This window comes from Astatotilapia calliptera, chromosome 11 (genome assembly GCF_900246225.1).
Source record: "Astatotilapia calliptera chromosome 11, fAstCal1.2, whole genome shotgun sequence".
In the NCBI taxonomy this organism is placed as follows: Eukaryota; Metazoa; Chordata; class Actinopteri; order Cichliformes; family Cichlidae; genus Astatotilapia; species Astatotilapia calliptera.
The window spans coordinates 18,116,685-18,142,461 of record NC_039312.1 but is presented as its reverse complement, the minus strand read 5'-3'; the positions used below and the strand labels follow the sequence as shown (position 1 = coordinate 18,142,461).

Here is a 25,777-nt window from a genome sequence, read left to right as displayed (position 1 = left end):
TTCATAGCTTCCTAAATGGCATTTTCGTGTGGCATTCCTGACCCATCATGTTTAAAATTAATTGCATTTTTCCTTTATGCACCAAAATTATAATCAGGCTATCTACCTGCCAACTCATCATCTGAGATGAGAGGGAATTATTTCAACTGTCTATTTGCTTTCAGTGTTTTTGAACAAACAATCACAAAAGACTCAACAAAAAAGAAAACAATCAGAAATTTTATTTGAGCTCATGGAGCATAGTTTTTGGACATTTCTTTTCCCTTTTTTTTTGGTCCCAAAGCCCAGGGTCCATAGAGACAATGGTGTGCTGAATAAAGTGAAAAAGATATGACTGAGTTTGCTACAGCTGCTCATAGTTGCACAATCATTCACACATTCATAGCGAAAAGCAGTAATTACTCATAACGGACAGAAAAATCACTTCAGTAAGGATTCGGAGATCGCTTGCACAATATTTTGTTAGCAAGAATTCCTTACGAAACATAGACTTTTGTTTTATTTTTTTAAACATCTGGCAGGTACAACAAAATAAATTAAACAAGTTTGAGTACAACCAGTAAGGCATCAGGCAGATGCAGAATAAATATCGGATGTTTACACTGAATCAATGGCGTAGCGAGGCTAGTTTATCTCAGAGGTAGAGAATGTCCATGGTAAGACAACAACCAACATAACCAGTTGATCAGTACATTTTAAGCTAGTGTAGATAAACTATGAAACTCTTCTTCTCATCCTTCATACCAAGGATCTTTCCTTTTCTTAGTTTAAGTGGTTTAGCACAACATAATATGTGGAATGCAGGCAAAAAAATGAAATTGGCCTACTGCAAATTGAGCAACATTCTCATAATATGTTTGCATAAATGTGTTTATACAACTCAGATAAGCACTTGCTATTAAGGCAATAACTCTGATGAACTCCAGTACAGAATGTGGATGGTCAGAATGAGATACAGACATCACCAGAACCAGTCTGGATCACAAATCACAGTAGAGGCTGTGCAGGTCCAAATGTTTGTATGATCTGCAGCACACGGTCACCACAGTGTAGGGAAATCTACATGGGCAAAGCCAGGGTCTTTCCTCAGCTCCCAGTACGTGTTGTTGCTCACCCAGGTATCGTCCTGTGCCTTCCTGTGGAGACAGAAAAGACGCACAACTGCAATTAACACTGTCAACGACAGATTTACAAGTTGTGTTTCACCATTAGGAGCGGAGATGTGGTCACTTTTCCATAAGTGACTTTCTAGGTGAGAAAGTTTTAAGCTAAGATACTCAGGGTACCTGAAAAATTTAGGCTGATGTGTTGCATTGTTCTCATCCAGGACTCTCCGTCTGTCTCTCTGCAGCTGTTCAATCCTCTGCTTATGCTCCTCTGCAGCCTCCAACTTCCCCTCCTCCAGCAGTCTGCCGTTGAGACCCAGACGCATTCATTATGCAGATGTTTAAAACATTAATCTTCCACATCCAAGCATAATCTTCACTCGCGCCTTCTCATTTTGAGTGAATTTTAGGGGTTTTCCTGTTTTTGAATGGCCCTGTCACAGGGTTATTTCCAACGTGGGCATAAACAGTCTGTATGCGTAAAGGCGGTGAGCTTGTTCCACTTTAATTTATAGAAATCTATACATTTTCCTATTATTTATGACAAAATATTGAACAAAAAAAGTAAATAAGCCTACAGTTAAGAGAACTGGTATAATATAAATATAAATTGGCTGCTGATTTTACTTTACCTCTGGATCGTTGTAAGACGGTGGAGCTTGGGCTAAAAAGGAGAATACATAACCACTTATTTGCAGAGCTGGAAGCAGTGCAGCTTCATACTTTGATGGCAAAGTACTGAGAGCTTCGTTTTTTCTCCAGCACCTCGGGGCAGCAGCATTTAGTTTGCAGACTTAAAAAACTTAAAAGATGAGCTAAAATTAGTTTGATTGTGATAGCCTGAAAGGGCGTGCAGTTGCGTACTATTCTTAACGCGAGTGCCTATTTTTGTACTTTTTTGATCACAAGGTGCATTTTTCAGGACGTGACTGAGATCAATGATGGTGTGGTGCTTAGATACTCACTGGAAATGCTTTGGTTTTTAATTCAGCTATGTCTGACAGTCCTCTGGCAGGAAAATTAGATGTTATATCTAAATTAGTTTTTAACCTTTTCCCCCTGTATGTTTCTCACTGACATTTATTAAAATTAAGCTGACGACCACCAGGCTGCGTAAGTGCATGGAAATATACTAATGGGTTTTTAAATGTTTTTCACTTTTTTCCTCTTACCTTTGGTCCACTCGTAGTCTCGTGTCTGTAGGTGGTAGCAGCAGTTTCAGGGATGGGTCCAACTCGTTCAGCTCAATTGCAAACTTCGTGAAGCCATAGTACTGCTCATGGTCTACTGGCATTGCATCTATATTGTACACAAGTGACATCAACAGCATGAGAAGCTATAACAGGGAGACGCATTATTGAAGAGGTTTTTTTTTCTACTTAATTTTGAGAGACTTTCATACTTGCTCTCCAGATGCATGTAGCTGAAGGCGGGTCTCCACAGAAAACCGCTTCGTGCCACTTTCCAAAGAGTCGGTGGATAACCTTTCCTTTATTATTTGTGATAGTCCCCTCTATCTCATTTACACTCGAATTCCAGTATTTGGCCTGTTAGAAAAAAAGCAGCGTGTTATAGTGGGTGAGTATGAAAGAATGCACATAGCCCACGACAGTGTCTCTTGCAGTCAGCAGATGTTGCTCTTGCGTCAACCATTTGATCCCCAGTGTGTTTGTGTTGCTGGGCCGGTGTGTTTAACCCTCTCGAGGCAGGCGTTGCCGATTTGCAACAGTTAAAAACTAACAACCTGATTACCCCACATACATATTTTTTTACTCAGAAGTACCACTGCAGGACTTAGTTGTGCATTAGCAAAAAAAATCTTAATTTGAGCCTGAGAGGGTTAATGAGAGATGAGGATGCATAATGTGTTCTGGCATGTCTTGACTTATACTGCACAGCTTCGCGAGGTCTTTCGAGTGACGCAAACTAAAGCAATGAACCTTCTCCTCTTGGCAAATGACTCCATAGTTAAAGAAAAGAGAAAAAAAGATCATTTGTTTGTTGGGTTTTGTTGGCATGCAGGTGAAAAACACCATCTGTATAGATGCAAGAACAACAGTTTGGATAAACACACTTTGTAGATTCCTCCATCAGGTAACGCAGAGGTTATATAAATGACTGTGGCTATGGTAGATAAGTAATGGATAACCTGGACCCCATCTGCACCACTTACTGGGCAGGCAGTGGACCACTTTCTCTAATATCTGTTTCACCTCTGCTGTCGCGAGGACAAATGCAGAACATTTTGTACACCTCATACCTCATACCTGCATTTATCTAATAGATTTTTATAAATTAAGATCCTTATCTTTTATTATATGTAGATTTTGATTGAGTTCATCAATTTTTTATTAAGCGCCCTCCTTCTTTAGTGTACCTTAGTTACGTTTCTTACCTTTCCATGCTTGTGATATATTTACTCTATTGAGCTTTTCAGTTATTGAGTTATTTTTGCCGTCACATAGTTATTTCTAAACATTTCAGATAAGTAAAGCAAATCTGATCTTATCCATGTCAAGCATTTCCACATTTCCAAGATGTCAGTTTGATCAGTCAAATGTGGGATACATAGAGACCCCAGCTAAAAGCCCCAAAAGCTCTGACAGTTCAACATGGACAGGCAGCTGGTTTTAATGTTGTTGCTGATCAGTCTACAAGCCCCTGAGATTCATAGAGGGACATGTTAATGTGGTAGCCATCATTATGGCTGATTGCTTTTACAGAAAAGCACTCTGGTATGAATATGAAACAAGACTGTCGCCTCACAGTAGTGCACCTTTCACAAACTGATTTGTGACTACAGTATATTCATCCAACATGCTTCCAAAACCAAATTGTTTGGAGAAAAAAAACAAAGAAATCCTATTTTCTATTTCAGAAATAATTTACTTTTCGTGGTCCTGCAAAGTAATCTTCAGTGCAGTTCTCTACTTCACTCTAATTGTTACAGATTACTTTGGGGTTTTCAGAAATGTATGCCATTAATGAATAATGCATCTGGTGATGCGACAATGCAATCACAGCAAATACAATTTAATCTGCCTTTGTGTTTTAGATGTCGTTTATAAATGTAGCTATGTGGTAAGTTTATTCATGTAATCTTTTTTTAGCTGCTCCGTTTAGGGAGCCACAGCGACTCATCTCCCTCCATCTCCCTCGATCCCTAGCCTCCTCGTCTGACAAACCAACCCTTCACTACATCCATAAATCTTCTCTGTGGTCTTCCTCTTTTCCTCCTGCCTGGGAGTTCCATATTTAACATCCTTCGACCAATACATTCACCATCTCTCCTCTGCGCTTGTCCAAACCATCTCACTTATCTCCAATTCATTCAACTTGAGTTGTTCCTCTGATACATTTCTAATCTTGTCCTTTCTGGTCACTCCTAATGAAAATATTAGCATGTTCAGTTTATTCATGTCATATTTATGTAAATGTTACTTAAATATTAATTCATGTGTTCACTGTTTTTCTGTTTAGTACAACAGGCATATTTTATGTTTATTGTGTAACAACCTAAAGATTTCTATGGTGTATGGTACAAGTAGTGCATAAATACAAATGGATGATTTAAATTAAGCATCTTTAAAAAGTTTTTATTTGATTTAAAGTCTGACAGTAGATGAAAGAGGTTTGAAATGAGACTGTGATAAATGACATAATAATAAAAGAGTCACTAAAACTTGCAAATAAGGTCTTGTTCCTGAAGATTTTGCATTATAAATGTTGTCAGAGTTTGTTATAGAGGCCATCAGGCTGGATGATGCCTTGCATATGTTTACCTTACCTTAATAAAAGTGATCTTGCACTGACAAATATCACTGCTGGAGTTTCTGATGGTGATCTCCCCATAGTGCTCGATCCAGCGCTGCCCACTGAGAATGTTGTGGATGCAAGAGGTCACTTTGTTCCACTCGTAATGGTCTCCAAATCTGTCGTTTTCAAGAAGAAAAAAAATATATATATGGACACTGTTACATATTAGAGTTATAATATAAATGATTTATCTGTATCTGTATGTGGTTCTGACACAAAAATAAAATATGAAAACATTTTTTCCACCACAGACGAAGAATGGGGAATTGTTATTGATCTGAATGGAAAAAGAACAGGAGAGGAAAAATACTGTGAATCGTGCTACACCCCCGCTGCGTGATTTTCTCTAAACGTCTGCACAATGCCCAGGCAGGGGTCTGTGCAGCGCCAATGTAAATGAGGCAGAAGAGACTCACCCTGGCAGAGTTACATGAGTGGTCCCCACAGGAACAATCTCCATTGACTTCCCCCAAAACTTGTTTTTACACCTCACGTCTGCAAAAACATTGAACAAATGAACATTAATTCCAGACAATAGGTGCTATTCTAGTATTTAAGATCACTGAGAATGGATCAAAATCAATATTCCAGTACCTTGCCAAAACACAAAGTTTTTAGACTCTGCATGGCAAGCTGAGATTGGTGGGTGATGGCTGACCTGATGTAAAGGGGATTAAAATGCTTTGTTAATCACACAAAGAGCTCTGAGTTGACTTTTTTGAACAGTGCTATACAATAAAACATAAAAATGTAAATATTCATATGAATCCAGTCAGATAACAAATCAAGAATCATTCATACCTGCTCTGCAACAAATCGTAAGCCTTTATCTGGTCGGTCACATTCATATGTTTCTCCAAGAACAGGGTTGAAAGGCTTTCCCCCAGTTCTGTAGTAGCTGGATGCATAACCGGACACAACAAATGTAGCGATGTATATCTACAAAAAAGGATAAAAGCATAAACCTGAGCAGCAAGTACCACTTTAATTTTTATTACAGGATGAGTGACTGAGTGAACACTGAACTGAGCTCTATCATCCATTTCATTTAATCTTATATGTGTGTTCTTCTTTTTAGCCTAATGAGCAGAGTAAGTGTCTGAATAGTCCTCCAGTAGTTTCAGTAAACCGACAGAGCACTGATAGCTTCTCTACCTCATAATGAGAGGCCACAGCCTGGAGCTTTCGGCCCGTTTGCAATTTCACTATGTGATCCTCTGTAGGTCTAAACATTGTTTGTCAAGGTCTTATTTGAACTTTTATATTGGTATTTATTGAGCTTGTTTATGGATTTTATTTATGGCCTTTTTTTTTAAATTCAGCACAATTTTTTTCATTCATTTAATTGTCTTCATGTGTTGTTTTATAACTCGTTAGTCCAAACAAATTGCCCCTCATAGGATTAATAAACTGTCAGTATTTGTACTGCACCAAGTCTAACATCAGCTGCTTTTCCTTTTTACACTTACATTGGCCAGCCACTTTGTTTGGCACACCCAGTCAACTGCTCGTTAATACAAATATCTAACCAGTCAATCACATGGCAGCAACTCAGTGACTGAATAAGATGACCTAATGAAGTTCAAAGTGATCATCAGAATGAGGAATTAAGGGGATTTAGGTGAGTTTTGAAGGTTGTTGATGACAGATCTGATTACTTTGCAAAGTGCCGATTGAGATTTGCCTACAAACACATTTCCTGGGGTTTGCAAAGAACTGATAATGCCAGAGGTCAGAGGAGAATATATATACTGCTTCATGCTGATAGGAAGGCAACAGTAACTGAAATAACCACTTCTTACAACCAAGGTATGCAGACACGCATCTACGAGTGCACAACACATCATTAAACCTTGAAGCAGATGGGCTACAGAAGAAGAAGACCGCACCATGTGTCATACCTGTCAGCTAAGAACAGGAAACGGAGGCTCAGCAAAATCGAACAATAGACGATCGGAAAGATGTTGCCTGGTTCGACGTAAATCACATGGGTCCAGAATGAAATGGTGTACTGGATATTTTCTTAGCGCACTTTGGGTTCCATAAGACTAACTGAGCATTGCTTCAGCCTTCCTGAGTGTTGTTGCTGGCTATATTCATAATTTATAACCAGAGATGGGCAGTAACGCGTTACAAGTAACGCGTTACTGTAATCCGATTACTTTTTTCAAGTAACTAGTAAAGTAAGGGATTACTATTGCAAAAACGGTAATTAGATTACCGTTACTTTCCCGTAGGAACGCTGCGTTACTGCGTTACTAAAACCGTGATTTTTTTTGCTAGAATGTCTCATGACAGTGACATAAGCGAGTGCGACGTTCGTGACAACAGCTGTGTGCAGATCAACAATGGATCATATATCGAGTGCGGGAGAGAGTATGAGCGTGCAGCGTTTAAAGCGTGGAAGTACTGACCTTACTTTGAGTTTGATTCCATAAAAAGTGACAAAAACATTAGTGTCCATTAGCATTGTGCGTGGGAAGAAAACATCTTTTTACAGCGAAAAAAAACCCTAAACTTCCAAGCAAGCACCAGTAGCTACGACGTGATGGGAAACTCACAGAGAAACTGCCGTATCCTTCCACTGACCGCTGCGGCACACCTGCACCAGGGTAAACCTCCGCCTACCCAACTCCTGCTGTACAGGTGAAAATAGAGCAACAGGACCGCTAGTCTTTGATTTTATTTATTTTCTGCTGTGTTTTACTTGCATCTATTTGAAAGAGTGAGTGTAAACACAAAAAAAAAAAAAATTTTATGTGCTGGAATGTGCAGAAAATAGGTTTAAATATTAAACAAATTTCTTCCAGTCAGAGAATGTTGCATATAATTAAATTTTTGCTTGATGCATAAAGTTAAAAGATTAAAATTAATAAAACTATAAAAGTTTTAAAAAGAGACTTTTCCATTTGATTACATTTTGTATGATGGATTATGCAGAAAAAGTAGAATTGGGCTGAAAGATCTATCACTTTATCACCTACTCAGGTTGTAAATCGTGTTTTTAAAAAGTAACTAAGTAACTAAGTAATTAATTACTTTTGAAAATAAGTAATCAGTAAAGTAACGGGATTACTTTTTGGGGGAAGTAATCAGTAATTAGTTACTGATTACTTTTTTCAAGTAACTTGACCAACACTGTTTATAACTACAGTTTACTCATCCTCTCATGGCTCATTCCAGTAGATTAATGTGCCATGTCCCAAAGGTCAGATCATGTCAAACCAGCTTCTTGAACATGAAAGTGAGTTCACTTAACTCAAATGACCTCCCCAGTCATCAGAGCTCAATGCAATAGAACACCTTTGGGATGTGGTGGATAAATCACAAATCTTCAGCATGTGTAATGGCATCATATCAATATTGACCCTCATCTCTGAAGAATGTTTCCAGCATTTTGTCGAGTCAATGCCATGAAGAATTAAGGCAGTTCTAAAGGCAAAAGGGGGTCGAACCTGGTACTAGCAGGGTATACCTAATAAAGTGACTGCTGAACGTATTTACTGTATGTTGTGTATATGTCTTATTTGTCTTATTCCACAGGGTATATCTCAAAAAACAACAAAGTTAGTCAGTGGAAAGCTCATCATGGCGTCTTTCTGCTAAAAATCTTAAAGGTAGATCAGACTCTCTCACGTAAAGGCAGTGCACCGCAGTCCCTGAAAGCCAATCAGCAACAATTGTGCGTTAGCGCTAGTTTACTTGGCTATATACGGCATCTCTTACTTGTCACGCTAGTTTTACCAACAGCAGCTCTTCTTCTCAGAGGAATCATCAAAGCAAACAAGTAAGCTGAACAAAAAAGGCCCAGCCCACACACTCAAAGAGCGAAACTGCATTCTCACCATACGTTCAAAAGGGTCCTGTGTGTTGGCGGCCCTGTCTAGCAGCTCGCTGTACTCCAGCTCCTCACACAGTCTCTGCAGGGTGTTGAGGGGTTCATTAAGTTGCACAGGCATTGCAACCTTGGAAAGGTCTTTGCCTATGTTGTTCCTAAGGATGTTCCACAAGCTGATGGAGGTGTTGCTTGGGCTGGGTGTGGGCAGACAGGATCTACGACGATAAAGAACAGTGCCTTCTTCCACAGAGCCTGAAAAGAGTCGGTATAAGAGCTGAGGTTAGGGACACCTTGATAATACATACCGACAACCCAGTGTACCATAATATCATTTGTATATAAATGCATAAAAGTGTCCCAAGGCTAGTACTGTAATGACTTTACCCGAGTTTGGTCTTTCACTTTCGGTCTCATTACTGAAGTTGTCCATGGAAATGTTGTCACTAATGTCACTGATATACGAGTCATCCTCTGATACCTAAAAAAAACAAAACATTCAAGTTGTTTTAATATCACTGACAAAAAGCGAATGAACGAGTCTCTTTTAACATCTTGTCACATCTGCAGAAGATCTAAAGTGGTGGAGATGAAGGTTCTCTTAGGACATGGTGGCAGAGCTGCACCTCGGCTCGCTGTATTTTTAGATGAAAGTAATTAACTTTCATTTTCATATTGCTTCCGCTCCAGGTGCTACCTCATCAAGCATGCCACATGAGCACTGAAGGAAGAGGAGGCTGAACTAACATAGGGCAGATTTGTTTTATGACACATATCATAAAAAAATGGATTTAAGACAGGACGTTAAGTTAAATGGCATTTCCCCCTCTTTTGTAATAAAATACCATGAATTGTCCAGTGTGCTTACAAAATTTAGGCCAGTTATCAGACACAGAGACAAAAGTGAAGAAATCCTGGGTGACAGGCAATAAATAAAGTAAGAGCCACTGGTGGAGGTTTTGTTCTGGTTGTGCTTGTGTAAACAAGACAAATTACTCCAAACATCAACAGCAATGATAATTCTATTATGCAGCTCTAAACATCAGTTTGCTACAAGCAAAAAGACCCAACATCACAACTACTGACAATGAAGAGTTTAGTCTCCACACTTACCTCATTTTCAGAAGAGCTAGCAGATAACAGAACCTCCTGTGCGTCAAAGAACTCGGACAAAGACTCCGCGATTGAAGCTCTGCTCTCATTGGATACTTGGTGTACGAGGGGATGGGCTTCATCTACTGATTCCTGTTTCTAAGAGAAACAATGTCCACAGCTACAATAAGAACACAGGAAGGGGCCCCGCCATCATTCCCGGGGTGGCAATCACAGTGTCATTGAGAATACAACACAATCACAACATGCAAAGTATGACAATCACAACACCCACAAATTTAATCTGCAATATATTGAAAGACAGTCATTTATAATACATACGTAAATATATTGGCTGACATCACACCCGTCATACACTTTTTTAATTTCTTCACTGATTTAACAAATGTAGGTTTATAAACATTAACAAACAGCTGAGTGACATCATGCAGTCGTGTGCATAGCGTCTCAACATGGGTGTGTCTGCATTCAATCATACTGTTATCAGTCAAATAAGCCAAATGATGAACTGCTGAAAACATGAACTCTTCAGAATCAAAATTTCATAAGACAATTTATTCCTACCTAGAGACTGCCTGACAATATACTACTGTATTAAATAAAGCAAGAATAATTACAGTGAGAAGTGAGGCTGCATGCCTGCCCTGCACACATCTCAGAAAATAACTGACAAGCATGCAGTTGATTGCCAATATGAGATAGCTTTCCACACATGGACTTGAGCGTCCCAATCTACCCTTTGTTATTGGTGAAGCTGATTAATTAACATGGAGATGTTCTCAGAGGAGGCGTATTAGTTTTGCTCTGCGTGTTTCCAGGGACACAATTAAGCAGATCGGCTCGCTTTGTGTGATCAGCAAATCCGATTAAACGAGCAAAGAGTTTCCTTTAGAAGACGATTATATGGAGCTAGAAGCCTTCCTCTGAACCGTGTCATGGTGAGACATTTGGTTACGCAACGACGAGGCTGAGAGGAAGAGGCAGTGTTCCCCAAAAGAAAGTTCTGTTAATTTTTCTCATATTGACTGAGCTGGATGAGGGGGTGAGAGGAGAGTGACATTTGTTGATTCTAGATGAGAGGAAAAGGACAGCTCATTCATTCTGTGGCACATTCAAGCTTGCGGGGGATAAAAATAAAGACAGATATATAAGAATAATCGTCATGAAGGTGGGGGAATCGAGTCACTGCATTCCTGCACCCACCTGCACAGGGGCAGTGAGCGTTATTAGTGTGGGCTCTATGATCTGGGACTCAGCATGAATCTTGCACAGGCGTTCTCTCAGCTCTGAGTTCTGGGCTAAAGCCTGGAAAAAATAACCAGTTTAAACACTGTTTACTGCAAACACCCGAGCCTTGAAATGCTTGAAATCCTCAGCATAAATCAAAACCCGGCTGATTTGGAGTTGTGTAATCTCAAGAAAATCAGTAAACGTCACATTTACTCATTTACGTACTGGAGAGGCATGCTTTCACCTGTTATTATCTCAAGTGGAACAGAGTAAGCAAACCAGAGAAACCAATAAGAAAAGCTAAAAGCTAAAATCCAGCAGACTATAGCAGAGACCACACAAATCTGAATGTGTAAAGAAATACTTGTGCCGCATTAGAATTTGCGCGGTCTCGACGCCAACACATTTCTTCGCTGACTACATGACAATGAACATGTACAACCAAAGACAGAAAACAGAAAAACAAGCCTCTGGTGGGAGGCAGCAGCCACAGGAAACATGACTGTTGAATGCGGTCTCATTTAGGGGGGCTGACATCATACCGGCAGCTAGTAATCCCTCTAAAATACTCGTAAATGTGTCATGCTTGACAAATGGTGTGGGAGGACACGACATACGAGAGAAGTGTAAAAGCAAAAAAAAAATTAAAAAAGGAAGAAAAAAGGAGAATAGCTAATACCTATTTCTGTTGAAAACATCCGCTTGCAAAAAATGTGCAAGGGGGTGTGTTATTTCACATACCGCAGCCAGCGTGTTCTTCAAATTTACAACTTGTGGAGAGGTGGGGGGGCAGGTTTCGTGATCCAGGCATTGTTTTAATCTCTCTCTCTCTGATGTCAGTGTGCTCAGGGCCGCCTTCATGGTTGTATGCACTGGCAGCAACAAGAGACACAAAAAGAGGGAATCAAAAAGATCATTATTTGGAAAACCCTGCCATTATAAATGATTAAGCCCATCACACATCTTTAGCTCCATAATTTTAAATGTGTGCATAAATTCGTTAGTTTAAATAGCAGCAGAACTGACAGCAGTTCTCCGGAGTAAGTTTGAAACTGTAAAGCCATTATGTAAAAAACAAATGAATCTCATTACTCCATGTCAAGCACCAAGAATCTGCATAGAAAATTCCAAAGAGGACAGAAGTAAAATTATATTCATCCTCTATGCGTCAACCACTTCCTTACAAAGAGATTTAACAGGTTTTGTGGCACAAAAAACAAACTTCTGACCTAATATCAGCTAGAAGACATCCACATAACTAACAGCAACTAACACTTCAACTTGTTAGAAGTAGCAGCACCACACCAGTCTTAGCTTTCGTGCAGATTTATCGGAAGCAGATTGAGGAATTTTAAAAATGTGTGCTTTACAGAGTTTTATCTGAAACTAGAGTTTTTCACTCACAGTTGGTGGCAACACGACAGAAGTCTTCTTGCAGCTTGGCCACATCAAAAGGGGAGTCCAGGGATTCAGGATCGGCTTTATCATTGCTCAGTGCAGCAGTGGATAGGTTGGGGTTTGAGGCATGGAGGCGGATAGAGCCAGAGGAGATGCAGCTCGGTACCTAGAGCAGAGCAGGAAGAAAAACTGGAGATACTCACAATGAAATATAAAAACAAATTAAGCATGATCACACTTCTCTGTCATGTTGTCTACCTGCAGAGTTGTTTTGACATCTTTGTTGTAGTTTTTAGTGCGCCACTTCTTTGGAAGTCTCTTTTCTTTTTTGGGGCTGTCAAAAGTAGACGCCTAAGAAAGCAGATGTGAAATTATTGACAGTCAGGCCAGTGAGGATTTTTTGTCTTTAAAGGAAGGCTTTTTATGGAAAGTGGTTTCACAACTACCAGAGCAAGATGCAAGATGAAATATCTTCTATATTTAATAAGAGGTGAGTTAAGGTCAACAGAAAATAACTTAATAATGTTTTGTATCATCAGAAAAGTTACCCTGCATGTAAAGTAACCAGAAATACTGCAGTGCTGACCTGCAGTGCTTGGATGGATGGAGCAGAATAAGTCCGGTGAATTACTTCCATACTCTGAAGCAGGTGGTTAAGCTCTAGGAGATAGGCCTCACATACTGATAAGTCTGTCCGGATGAGAACAAACACTAATAGTTATAAAAGGAGGTATGAAGTGAAAAAGAAAAGACAGTTAAAAGGCTAAAGTGAGAAAAAGGGCAGTGCCTGCAAATGGGCACGTGTTAGTTGGGCCTATTGAGTGAACTCAAAAACCAGTCTCTGTAGAAACAGCAGAGAGGGCTGACATATCCTAATCTGTCATCAACAAGTTTGGTGATTTCAGTTTGACAAAGTTAGAGGGTGCCACATGTGCTTACTGAACCATATGCACTATGTTATATATGCTTTATTCAAATAGACTCCTCAGTTTGGCGATTCACCTCCCAAGATATCTATTTCTGCTTTTTGCATCTTTTTCAAGCATGAACAGCAGCCTGTAGAGCGAGCCTAAAAGCTTCTCATATTACCAGAATCAGAAAAACACCTTCAAACTGCATCTGCCTCAGAAAGAGAAGGTTAGTCTAAGGCAAGAGATAATCAATCTGGACTGTCCATGACCTGACAAATGTCCAAGACATTTAACAACTGACAGACAGTTTCAGGGGTGAGGTGAGGCTGAGCTCAGTGAGGCTTTTTCCTAATTTAGTCTATGACAAATTAAAGATCTCGAGTCGATTTTAAGTACTAAAATTGCGTTCAGTACCTTTGAACTTTAAATATGGGCTCCAAAGAAATGCTGATGCAAGTGAATGACGGGGTTTAGGCTGATAAGCCCAGATAAACCTATAAGAGACATAGCAAAAACTTTATGAGGGGCCAAATCTACTATCTGGTATATTCCTAACAATGTTCTGGCCAGCTCAGCAACACCCAAATCCCTGAAAGACTAAAGTAGATTATGATTATATTATCATTGGAGATAGTTGAATCATTGTCAAAGTCAAGTGACACTTTCATGAATGAAAATACAGACAGTTTACAACAAAGTGCAAACCAAGTCAGTCACCTGATCTCAGCCCAACACGGTTCATAAACACAGAGAGACTTACAAACAAGCACCAGCTGGAGGTGGCTGAGGTAAAGGCCTGGCAGAGCATCTCAAGGGAGGAAACTGCTTGCATGCTTTGCAGTCAAGTATTAAAAATAAATATTACATTTAAAATTATGTTAACGTGTCCTATTATTTTATGGGATTATGTTTAATCTCATATCTGTTAATAAAATGCTTTTGTCAGACCCTTTGAATTAAAGCTGAAAGTCGACCCTTCAATCATCATCAATCATTGCTGCCATCCATTAAAAACAATGCCACGTGGATTTCTTTCTCTCCAAAGGACTGGCTTTGCCATGGTTTCATATAGAGAGGTCTCATAAACAGATGTTTAAATTGTGACAGTATTTGAACATACACATTATGAAATGACAGACAACTAAATAAGCACCAGTCCAACTGAAACCATGCTGTGTTAGTAAATGTGCGCGTGAGTTGTTGTGTCCATTTTCCAAAGTTTCTTGATTACAAAGTGCTGACAGCATATCGTCAGAATCTTAATGAATGAAAACTGAGACAAACAGTGCATTAGTAATCACCAGCTTGTTTCTTTATGATCACCACTCTGCCAGCCTCATCTAACTTGCAAATGAGACAGCAGGCGTACACAATTATAGAAGCATTTCCCAAATAACATAAATATATTAGAACTGGTTAGATCGCTTCCTCCATGACCGGGACCCTGACAAGAAGTAGAAAATGGGTATAAATGAAAAAGCTGGGCCCTCTAACAATCTAATGTCTTTGACTGGTATCGGTAGCATCGTTGTAAGCAGGAAACTTTGCATGAACTCTCTTACTTATCTGCATCATATTCACGGATCAGCCACAACAATAAAACCAAGTGAAGTGAATAACATCGATCATTGTAGCACAATATAGCGCTCTGCTGGGAAACCTTGGGTTGTGGCGTTTGTGCAGATATTAGTTTAACATGTACCACCCACATAAAATTTGATGCACACCAAACACACCGACCACGGCAGCAGCAGCAGCAGCAGCAGCATGATACACTCTACCACAAGGAAGAGTGCATTTCCACAGATTAAGGACTGCAAAAAAGAGCCAAAGGCACAATACGAGGAAGGTACGATTACATTTTAAATGGCTTTATCTGAGTTGATTATTTTCCTCAGCAAAACCGTAATCACATTGGAGATCATCATCCAGGTGGAAAATTGAAGATTTTTAAACAACTAGTACAAGAATGCATCTTATGACTTTAATAAAAGTGCAAATTATCCCACACAGAGATTAAAAACCCCACATTAAAGAATCTGTCTTAGCACTACGAGCTCTCCCCATTTTAGCCAGGCAAGTTCTTTATTGTGGAAATTTTGCTCAGAAATTCAGAAAGTGTAAAAAAATCAAATCGTGAGAGGCTGCTCTTGTCTCTCACCTTTGAAGCATTTGTCCATTTCGTCAGATGACTGGAGCCAGGCAGCCACCTTTGCTTGGCTGTTGGAGTTTAAAGGGAAAGCTGCGGCATGATGCACTGTGGACTGCCTTCGTATGGACAGGCACTGCAGTAACAAAGAGACCCAAAGGTCAGTTCAAAAACACTTTGGCTGTGTCATTAATTTTTTTCAGCAAAGGGAATTCACTTCATTAAATACAGCACATGGAATAATGATGCTCGTGATGAAAAACACACGAGAATCATCTTTGTTTTTCATTTTCATTTTAAACAGAGCCGACCATTTTCAGCAACAGCATGCTGTGTGGCGCAGTTATACCTTTCTAATAGGGGGTCCCTCGGCGATGCCAGGGGAGTTCGGGGAGGCATAATGGGGATAGAACAAGGACTTCTCGTTAGGGTACATGGCAATCTCATTTTGCCGATAAAGACGATGGTGACGCAGCTTGGATACCCATTCATCAAACAGCTCCTGAGACTTAATCTGTAGAGCAGATACCGCAATCAGAAAATCAGCACAAGGGCAAGTAAGATGGAAGAGGTGTGTCAGTGGAAAAACACACACACAGGTATGGAGTGAGCAGTTATTCCCTCTGGCACACATATATATCACATGAGGTAATTCTGAAGTCATTTTAATGATGGCATCTGTACCAGGAATTAAAAAGCAAAAACTCGGGAAAAAATGTTTAACCCCTTTAAGCCTTAAGCCTATTTAAGCCTGTAGGGATTCCCTTGTCTTTATTAGTCTTGTGGTTTACCTTCAGGTGATAGATGTTTTCCTCGGCATCAAGATCGATGCACTTGGCCTTCTTCTTAATGGCCATGACAGAGAGACCCACATCAATGCAACCATGCAGCTTCCCTTTCTCAATCTGTTGGATGAGACAGCTCTCACTGTTATGAATGCAACAGATGAAACTCAGTGCAAACAATGCATAAAATAATAATCCCTTTTTAGGCTGTGACGCGGCCCATGCGTAATTATGTGTGATCTGTAGGTAAAATACACAGTCTGATTGCTATCAACAATGAGGAGATTGAGAGAGAATTAGGGCCTATTGTATCTCTGGGCGCAGGCGGTCAGGAGCCTGACAAGAACATTGAAAAAGACATCAAGTGTCCTTTTTAATCTTCTGTAAATGATGAGCTCACACAGCATTCAGCCAGCAGCCTTTTGTACTCACATCAGCACTGCACTTGCCATACTTAAGGATACCCTTGTCCAGGAAAAAGTATCTCTGGAGGGAGAGAGAAGGACAATCAGCCAATGAGATACAACTGGACATGATATGCAACATCCCTGACAGCAAATCTAAAGTCAGTGTTATGAGGCTGAGGTCATGGTAGTCAGTCTCCTAAAATGTATGTTGCTGCAGTGGGATGTATGCAATTCCAGGCTATTGTCTTACATCTGTCTTCCTTTATTACACTTCCTCTCACTCACTTGCAATATGTCTCATCCACTCAATTTGTAAATGCAATTCTTGGTGCTTTTACTGTACATCAACAGAATCAGACTGTTGAAAGCACAGAGACCTAAAAAGCTCCGACTGCAAGTCAATACTAAATGTATACAACCCTAGTAACCAACAGGCCATCAGCTAATGCATCTGAGAGGACCACCAAGATATCTAGGCATTATCCCAGGAAAAGCTTTCAGACAGAGTGTAAACAGGCACTGACCCTGGTCACATGTGACTCCTCTGTGAGTCAAATTATCTACTACATAAGCTCATTCAATTAGTTTAAAACACAAATGACTCGTGTCAGCAGATTTGCAGAGGCAAGTGCCTAAAAAGTGCCGTGTGAAACGAGGACAATGAAATGACGTTAAGCTGTCACTACTCTGAAAGATGAGTCACATGGGTCACACGAAGACCACACAGGTGCTCCATGCTACCTTGTGCCAGCCCTTCATTGGCCACTTTCTTCTTTTCATCATGTAGCCCTCCTGTTTCTGAGGCTCCTGGACACTGCTGAAGCTTCCTCGCAGGCCTTCCACGATTTCCCAGCTGTCCTGTTGGAATACAATGGTTTATGAGAACTCTGAGACGACAGACATCTGCACGCCATGCAAATGAAAGTTTCAGAGGAGGATTTATAAATGGAACTGAGCGAATCAACCACTCAGCAAGTGCCATAATCACACTCAAAACATATTATAATCTGTGGCTGCTGGGGTGATTTAAATTTGATGCCTCACTTTCATCAGTGTCAGTCAATCGGCAGGAGGCTCTATAAGTGGAAGATTAGCATTTTTATTTTATTTTTTATAGATGTAGCCCTATGTAATAAGGTGTTCAGGGTGAAGTTATACAGACTTCTTTCCCCTCATGGGCGGGCATAGCAGATGGTTGCCCCTCCCTTAGCCTCGTTCTGCTAGAGGTTTCTACCTGTTAAAAGGGAGTTTTTCATTCCTACTGTCAACAAAGTGCTTACTCATAGGGAGTCATGTGATTGCTGGGGTTTTTCTCAGTTTTCTTTGTATTATCAAAAATAAAAAGCTTGTTATATAAAGCTTGTTGAGGCAACTGTTGCTGTGATTTGGCACTGTATAAATAAAAGTGAATTGAATTGAATTTACAAAATTAGCTTACCTGTTTAATCTCACTCTTCACTATAATAATAATTTCCTGAATGAGATTAGAACGGTCAAGCCCAAATCCCCTGCAATACAGAGATTAAGATGATATTTCATCACGGACTAATCCAGATAGCTTTGTTATGTGTTTCAGGAGTGAGAGTTCCAGGAACGCAGGATGAATAGTATAACAGAGGCTTCTGTAATACCGTTGTGGGCACAGAATAATTCATCATTTGTGAACTATTTCGCTTTTAGTTTCTATTAGTGCTGAAACAATAAGATGATTAATCAACAGAAAGGGGTCTATCATTCAAATGAGCCAATGTTATAGATTATTCTCATATGACTACTTAGCAGTAAGCCTATAAATAATAGTGGAATGGGCATGTAGCCAGCAAAAATAACCCCGAGGAACAGTAGTGGGCTGTGAAGTAGTTATGACGCAGTGACCTCAGTTGGTAATGAGACCCAAAAACAGTTTTCAACATATAGTCATTAGAAAATGATGCAGGTGTAAAAGAATAACTACATTTCATTAATTTTGTGCTGCTAAATTGACATAATAAGAAAAGCTGAAAACATTATGACGGGCAGTTTACACATCTACTGTCAATGTGCAACAAATTATTAGAAATAATTAACAAATTAACTCATAATATATGAACTCATAATGCTAATGATGGCATATTACACCTCAGGCTTATCTTTAAATTATTCTACTTAAGTATAAATCATGTCTGTGTTACACCGTGGGAGGGACTTTGGGCACTTGGGAGAGGTTAATCCTTGCTTCTTGTGTCAGTGTGTCCCTGACTGTATAAACACACACTGTATCAGTCAGAGAGGCTGAATGCTGGTGGGTGAGGCAATCTAAAATAAACCCTCATATCTGAAGGGGATTGACCAAGGGCGTGGCCAGCGGGCTACAGTTCGACTCTCCCTCAGTGTTCGTCACGGCTCCAGGGCAGCACAGTCACACAGTGCGTCATTGTCACACACTGCCTGGACACTGTTCCTCAAGGTCAAGAGGCACTTTGAGTAACAAGGCTCTGATAGGAGCGCCGAGAAGACAGCGTCGTTTTAGCGTCACACAATTATAAAGTGTGAATGTGTTCAGACTGCTGCATTTAGACATCCTGTCCATTCTACCACATTTTGATCTGTGTTATCATTTACAAAAACACTTTCACATTCACAACAAATTAAATATTGATGGTTTGGTTTGGAACAAATGGGAAAAAATGGTTACCAAGCTCTCTCTGAATGTAACTGAACCCACATAGCAGTGTCACGACAGTCAGAATATTTCCTTATTCAAAGTTTTTCTTGCTAACGAGAATGGGTTTTTTTTTTGCCACTTTTTGCTTCACCAGAGTGGTGAGCCTTAAGTGTCTGATTATCCTGTGGACAGTACTAGAGTAAGACTTTATTACTTTCATTTCCAAAAGGAAAAGGCTGTTTCTGGTAATGAAAAATTAATGAGTCGGCAGCCTGCAGATAAACGCTTGAGGCAAATGCAAAACAGTTTGTTCATGGTGCCAACATCTTCTTTATGTGGTGTGTCTGAGAATTACTTTGGGGGATATAGTTGCAGTTTAGTAATTTAGAGCACTCCAATATCTTCCACATTTGTAGAAATACCCTGGTTTTATAGTGAGAAAGGGGTAGGTAAATCCTAATAAAAAAACACCTCCTTTTAGGCAGCTTTTAGTTTTTGCTTCATGACATCTATAATGCAAAACGTGGCTAGATCTTATACTAGTATTATAATTCCTAGGAGGCAGAGAAAAATATCTGAGGACTGGCAGTTACAACATTTTCAATTAAATCTTCATTATGGGAAATCCAGCCTTCCTCCCTTCCACATACATGACACCAGCGAAAACGTCTGTAAGTATAACGCGAGTGTTACCTGTCGGCTGTCATGTTTGGATGAAGAGCTGCTGTTGCTGCGCGACAGGGAGGAGAGCTTCTGTGACATGGCTGAGCCGCGCTCCTCCGAGCTCATCTTGCTGCAGGTTTGCCGGGTCCAGGCTACAGCTGGTGTACAAAGAACATTACTCTAAGAGAAGAAGGAGTGGAGAAGAGGCCGGGGAGAGGGGGGTGGAGATGGTTTGAATACTTTACGAGCCTTTTAGATCCCACTGAAAAATACATTAGGCTATTTAGAGTGATCAGTTTTTCCATCTTCAAAAGCTACTCAAAGTTTCGCAGCATCAGCAAACAAAGATGACTGACAGGACTGGAGGATCTAACTTGGACTGCAGATGAAGAGACCACAGATTGAAATTATTCATATTGCACTATTTCAGCATTTAACAGCCACACAAATCCAAATCCTCTGCTTGAAGAACACTTACAGTGTAGAGCAACGTATTAAGATTTACTTATCGAAAGCATGAGCTACTGTCTAACCATGAAACTGGCAAATCTCATGTTGTATATGTTGTTTTAGCTGTTTTAGCATCTCTATCCCCGCTCTGCATCTACAAGCTGATTTGCAACCCACCTCCACCCAGCTCCTCTGACTCATCCTGTGTCTGAATTGATCAGTACTCTGTGGTATATGGTGGGTGGGAGGGGGGTGTGGAGTGTATTGGTGGTAGAATGACAAGGAGGTCCCAGAACAGAGCACTACCACCAAGTATATAGACTCACCAACCACTTTATTAGGTATCTGTTAACGTGTTCATCACATTAGACCAACTCGGTGCATTTAGGCATGTAGATTGTTTAAACTGAGATTAAGAATGAGGAAGAAAAGTGATTTAAGTGACTTTGAGCATGACATGGTTGTCAACACTGGGATTTTACTCCAAAACCATCTCTAGGATTTACAGAGAATAGAGTAAAAAAGAAAAAATATCCAGTGAGCAGCAGTTCTTTGGGTGAAAATACCTTGATGATGCCAGAGAATAGATAGATTGCTTCATGCAGCAACTCAAATAACCGCTTGTTACAACCAAGATATGCAGACGAGCATTTCTGAGTGCACAACACATCGAACCAAGCAGATGTGCTACAGCAGCAGAAGACCACACGAGGTGCCACTCCTGTCAGCTTAGGACAGGGAACTGAGACTAGATCTTGAATGGGCTCACCAAAATTAGACAGTGGATGATTAGACAAATGTTACCTGGTCTTTTGAGTATGATGTGACATTTGGATGGTATAGGATTAGAATTTGTCATAAACAACACAAATGAGACACAAATCCATCCTACCTTGTATCAGTTCAGGTTGATGTTATAGTGGCTATTTTATCAACACACTTTGGGCCCCTTTGTATCACTGTGTATTTTTACTGCATTTTATTACCACAGACCACATCTTTTGATGCCTACTTCCAGAAATCTTACAAAAATCAAATGATCTCAAACTGATTTCTTGAACAAGACAATGAGTTCACTGTACTCAAATAGCCTCCACAGTCACCAAATGTCAGTCCAATAGAGAACCTTTTTATATGCGACAACCTGGATTTGCGGTTGACAAATCTGGAGCAAAAACAATATGCTAACATGTCATTGCCGTGTTGAATCTTTTACTAGACCTTGTATTAGCAAAGTGGACCTAATAAAGTGTCCAGTGAGTGTATTAATCTCCTTTTCAATAGTGCTCCTGATTGAAATGACAATTAAAGTTACTATTGTAATTGAAGTTAAGCTCAAATTCAAATCTAGCTGAATTTATACCTGCATTTACCTGTTGATACTCAGTATCATGTCTTTTTAAGGTGGGATTTCAACCTGTGCTTCATTATCTGACTAAATGACACTGAATGGGGATGATATAACCTCACGCTGATGGGGAAATGAAAAGACAAGAGTCACATGTGAAGACGCAGTCAGATGTGAGAACATCAGCGAAATTTAATACCATCACTTCAACTGAGTGTAAAAATTGTCGGGGCTTTTTAGGAAATAGCAACCTTCAGTCAACTGCCACACACAACACGCAGTCTAATTAACATTATGTGCCTGGTGTACCACATCAACACATAAAGCCACATTTTCCTAATGCAATGTGAGTGGCACTTTGTCATAGTATGGAAGGCTGATTAACAACCCATGCACACTGAGTGTTTGTGCAAACTCCACATAAAGCAGCAGGTCATTAGCTTCTCTGAAGATGCACAGCAGTACTGATTTTTAGGACCATTTGGCTTGAGTTCATTTCTGTATTAAGTGATCATCTGAGAGATTCCGTCTGAAATGCAGGACGTTTTAGTGTTACAGCTGATTATGTCTTACACAGTACTTTTTCCAGTAAGTGGCATCTGCATGTTTTCCCCAAACATCCTAAAATCCCACAGTATTTGGGATTAGGATATTATAAAACCAAATCCTGACATCGTCTTAAATGCCGTGTTGTTGATTTGTTTACTGTAAATTTAACCACACATTAATTATGGAACTGCTTTAGCTCCAAACTATATGTAATGCAAAATAAACATGTTTCAAAAATATAAAAAGCACACTGATTGGTTCCTCATGCAGTTGTAGTTAGACTGCAAGAGAAAAAACATCTATAAATAATTACAAATTTCAGTTGTGGCCTCTTGGATTTAATAAGACATCCCACATCTCCGTGCTAAGTATGAGGCAGCAACAAGGTTAATTGCATTACCTTCTCTGCATTTGCAAGCTTTGTGCAGCGTGATGGCTACAGCCGTGTGTGTTGGACAGACAAAGGAGTGGTCATCTGAAACCTGCAGGCCTGCACCATCCCTCTGTCTCCAGACCACAGGCTGTGGTTTACACTGACAAAGCAAGGTGTCCAAAATGCAGCCACAACAATGGATCAAAGTGGCTAGACAGACAAATACATGTATCCAACAGCAGGACAGTATGTAGCTTGTGAAATTTTGTATCTAAATTATTGCTGTATGGTGTTACTGAAACCTCCACAGAAAGAAATGAATCTATAGACAGACGTCATTTATAACAAATTAAATGTTATCTTTTTATCTGTGTGTTTATCTAGCCAGTTTATCCTTATCTTCACTGATTATTCATCCACTTTCCACAGATCACAGCAGCTATGCACAGGTCTGTAACACTGTCTGCCTTCATGGAAGCCTTTCATCTTATACAAAACCACTTCTCAGCCTTTCATCTGCATGACAGCAGTGTTAGATACTAGAGCTCCAATAGTTACCCTTTTTCAGTGAAGGACACTTGCTAAATTATAACATTAGGACATACACTACACTGTGACTGTGGTAAAAATGTATTAGCTTGGAAGAAAACAGTGTTAGAGTAAGGCCAAAATTGAAGAACAATCAGAAACAGTATCAATTTTAAGGCAGATTGGAAACCAATTAAAAAAAGAAAGGGCTGTGGGTTACTGTGATTTTGTGCTCAGTGCAAGTTAGACTCAGCTGGCTTTTTGTCAGCTGTTTACATCAGTTTGCTTCTCCTTTACTCTCCATGCTCACATATGCTGTTTTTTAACAGCCAAGTTCACAGTAAAGTTGTTCTCATTTCCATATTTTTCAGTCAGCTTCTCTTGCCAGAGCAGCTGACCGTCACTGAGACAGTCACACTAAGGAGGCCCAAGATGCTGGTCTGCGCTGTCAGAGTCGTAATCCTGTTCACTGTGTGAGAAAATCACAGCACACAGACCTTTGAGACAATGGCTGTGCTGTCATTTTAGCTTTACTTGCATGTAAAATTACCCCTCAGAGAGAAAGTTGCTTTCTGCTCCTCAAAGCCCTCATACTGTGAGGAGTGTGGGTAGCAACCGCTTAACTGAATTTAAGCTGCTAGCAGTGAAGTTGCGACATATACAGAGCTCTGAGGTAGTTTGAGCTAAAACTTAAAATATAGCTTCTGGGGATGTGTGACGCTTCCATTAATTCAAAAATATAACTGTTAAAATATGCCTTCTTTAATTAAAACTCATAATTGTTCTCTAGTAGACACTTGATTAATAAAAAAAACGGAAATCACTAAAAAAACAAAAGAACCAGGACCTGGCTACCGGGAGGATGGCAGAGCGTGGTGGCCACTCCAAAGCATATTCCAGCTGTCATGTGATAGGTCATCCATCTGCTGCAGGGCTTATTCTCACATTCACACCTACAGCTAATTTAGAATCGCCAATTAAACTCACCCTATTTATGTTTTAGGACTGTGGGAGGACACCAGAGTTCCCAGAGAGAACCCTAGCTGACACAGGGAGAAGATACAAACTGCACACAGGAAGCACCCAGATTGGATCTGAACCTGGGACCTTTGTGGAAGCCAACTGTGCTAACTACTGCACCACCATGCCATCCTAATATGGAGAAGAATATGGCTGTTAAGTTATAAACTTGGATGCTCAGCCTGATTGCGCAGAAAGATTGAATTATTTATGATCTTTTAGGTACACATCAAAATCATTGAGGCCCAACAATAAACCTGGTACAGAGCAAAGACTCTGGTAGCGCAAAAGTACTGTGATTCTACTATGTGCTGATGTTCCTGTTCCTACATGATAACACTTGTAATTACAGTGTTTAACACAATTACAAAGCAAATTTTGATTCTGCCATTAGAGAATTCAATCAAACTGCTGAGGATTAGAGTGGTCAGATTATTTAATACCTAAGTATAAAACTTTAAAAAGAATTGATGGCTTGTTACAGACTTATATTGGCTTATAGTTCGTTAAAAAAAAGGAAAAGCCTCTACTATGGCAGGACAATGGTTAGGACCACTGCCTCACAGCTAGAAGTTTCTAGTTTTGAATCCAGACTGGGGCCTTTCTTGTGGAATTTGCATGTTTTTCTCGTGTCTGTGTGAGCTCTCTCTGGGTGCTCTGGCTTCTTTACAGTCCAAAGACATTCATGTTATTTTAATTGTGATTCTAAATTGGCAGTAAGAATGAACGACTGTCTGTCTCTCTGAGTCAGCCCTGCAAGAGAACTGGATCTCACTCTATGACAGTCGGGATGAGCTCCATCTCAACCGCAATTGTGAAATGAATAAGTAGTGAAAATGGATGTATGGAGTAAAAAATATTATAGAAAGCTTGATTTAAAATATTGTAGAAAACTTTTAAGATAGTCAAAAAACGTATTGTCAAGCAGCCAGGTAGTTTTTGTTTGTGGGAGACAAGATGCTAACCTTTTGCATCACAGCAACATCCCATTATTGACAAGCTGAAAAGAATAAAAATAAATATTTCCATATATTTCCATTAGATTAATTTTTAATAGGATTTTTTTTAGGTTTTTTTTTAATATATTACACAGTATATTCTCCAATATTACAAGTGAAATTTTCACCAATATTAATGTCTCACTAATCATTTCATTTTTCTATATGAAAACATTACAGATAGTGTGACTAATAATAGTAAAATAAGTTGGATAGAGCTAAAAAAACACATAGAGCTATATCTGAGGATGCAGGGTTATTATAGGTCTACAAGCCAGTAAAAGTAAAGTGAGCCTACCAGAAGTTCATTGATTTATAGAATGATATAAGCAGTTGTGTACAGCCTCACTGCGACTCTTTAGTGGGTCTGCATGATAATGTTTAAAAAAATCCTCAAACACAAAAGGCTAAATGAAGAGGTGACTAACATCTATTGAATATTTCAGTATGGGTG

General features: G+C 39.7%; 1 protein-coding gene across 3 annotated transcripts in view; it reads right to left on the bottom strand.

Moving 5' to 3' along the window:
* Positions 1–198: 198 nt before the first annotated feature.
* The window catches only part of osbpl3b (oxysterol binding protein-like 3b), a 41,247-nt gene continuing 15,668 nt past the window's right edge, over positions 199–25,777 (bottom strand). For 2 of the 3 annotated variants that reach the window (XM_026184339.1, XM_026184340.1), the window contains exons 2-23: positions 20,088–20,237; positions 17,492–17,608; positions 16,776–16,829; positions 16,350–16,463; positions 15,908–16,072; positions 15,571–15,694; positions 13,085–13,188; positions 12,757–12,849; positions 12,505–12,664; positions 11,842–11,972; positions 11,074–11,175; positions 9,871–10,008; positions 9,145–9,238; positions 8,768–9,012; positions 5,724–5,861; positions 5,517–5,580; positions 5,339–5,417; positions 4,894–5,038; positions 2,509–2,653; positions 2,279–2,405; positions 1,287–1,409; positions 199–1,136 (exon numbers count right to left, since the gene is read on the bottom strand). In XM_026184339.1, coding sequence (XP_026040124.1) covers positions 1,040–1,136; positions 1,287–1,409; positions 2,279–2,405; positions 2,509–2,653; positions 4,894–5,038; positions 5,339–5,417; positions 5,517–5,580; positions 5,724–5,861; positions 8,768–9,012; positions 9,145–9,238; positions 9,871–10,008; positions 11,074–11,175; positions 11,842–11,972; positions 12,505–12,664; positions 12,757–12,849; positions 13,085–13,188; positions 15,571–15,694; positions 15,908–16,072; positions 16,350–16,463; positions 16,776–16,829; positions 17,492–17,608; positions 20,088–20,183 — 2,655 coding nt within the window. In that variant the 5' untranslated portion in view covers positions 20,184–20,237 and the 3' untranslated portion in view covers positions 199–1,039. The remainder of the gene's footprint in view (positions 1,137–1,286; positions 1,410–2,278; positions 2,406–2,508; positions 2,654–4,893; positions 5,039–5,338; positions 5,418–5,516; positions 5,581–5,723; positions 5,862–8,767; positions 9,013–9,144; positions 9,239–9,870; positions 10,009–11,073; positions 11,176–11,841; positions 11,973–12,504; positions 12,665–12,756; positions 12,850–13,084; positions 13,189–15,570; positions 15,695–15,907; positions 16,073–16,349; positions 16,464–16,775; positions 16,830–17,491; positions 17,609–20,087; positions 20,238–25,777) is intronic. The other variant, XM_026184341.1, reaches the window with a different exon arrangement.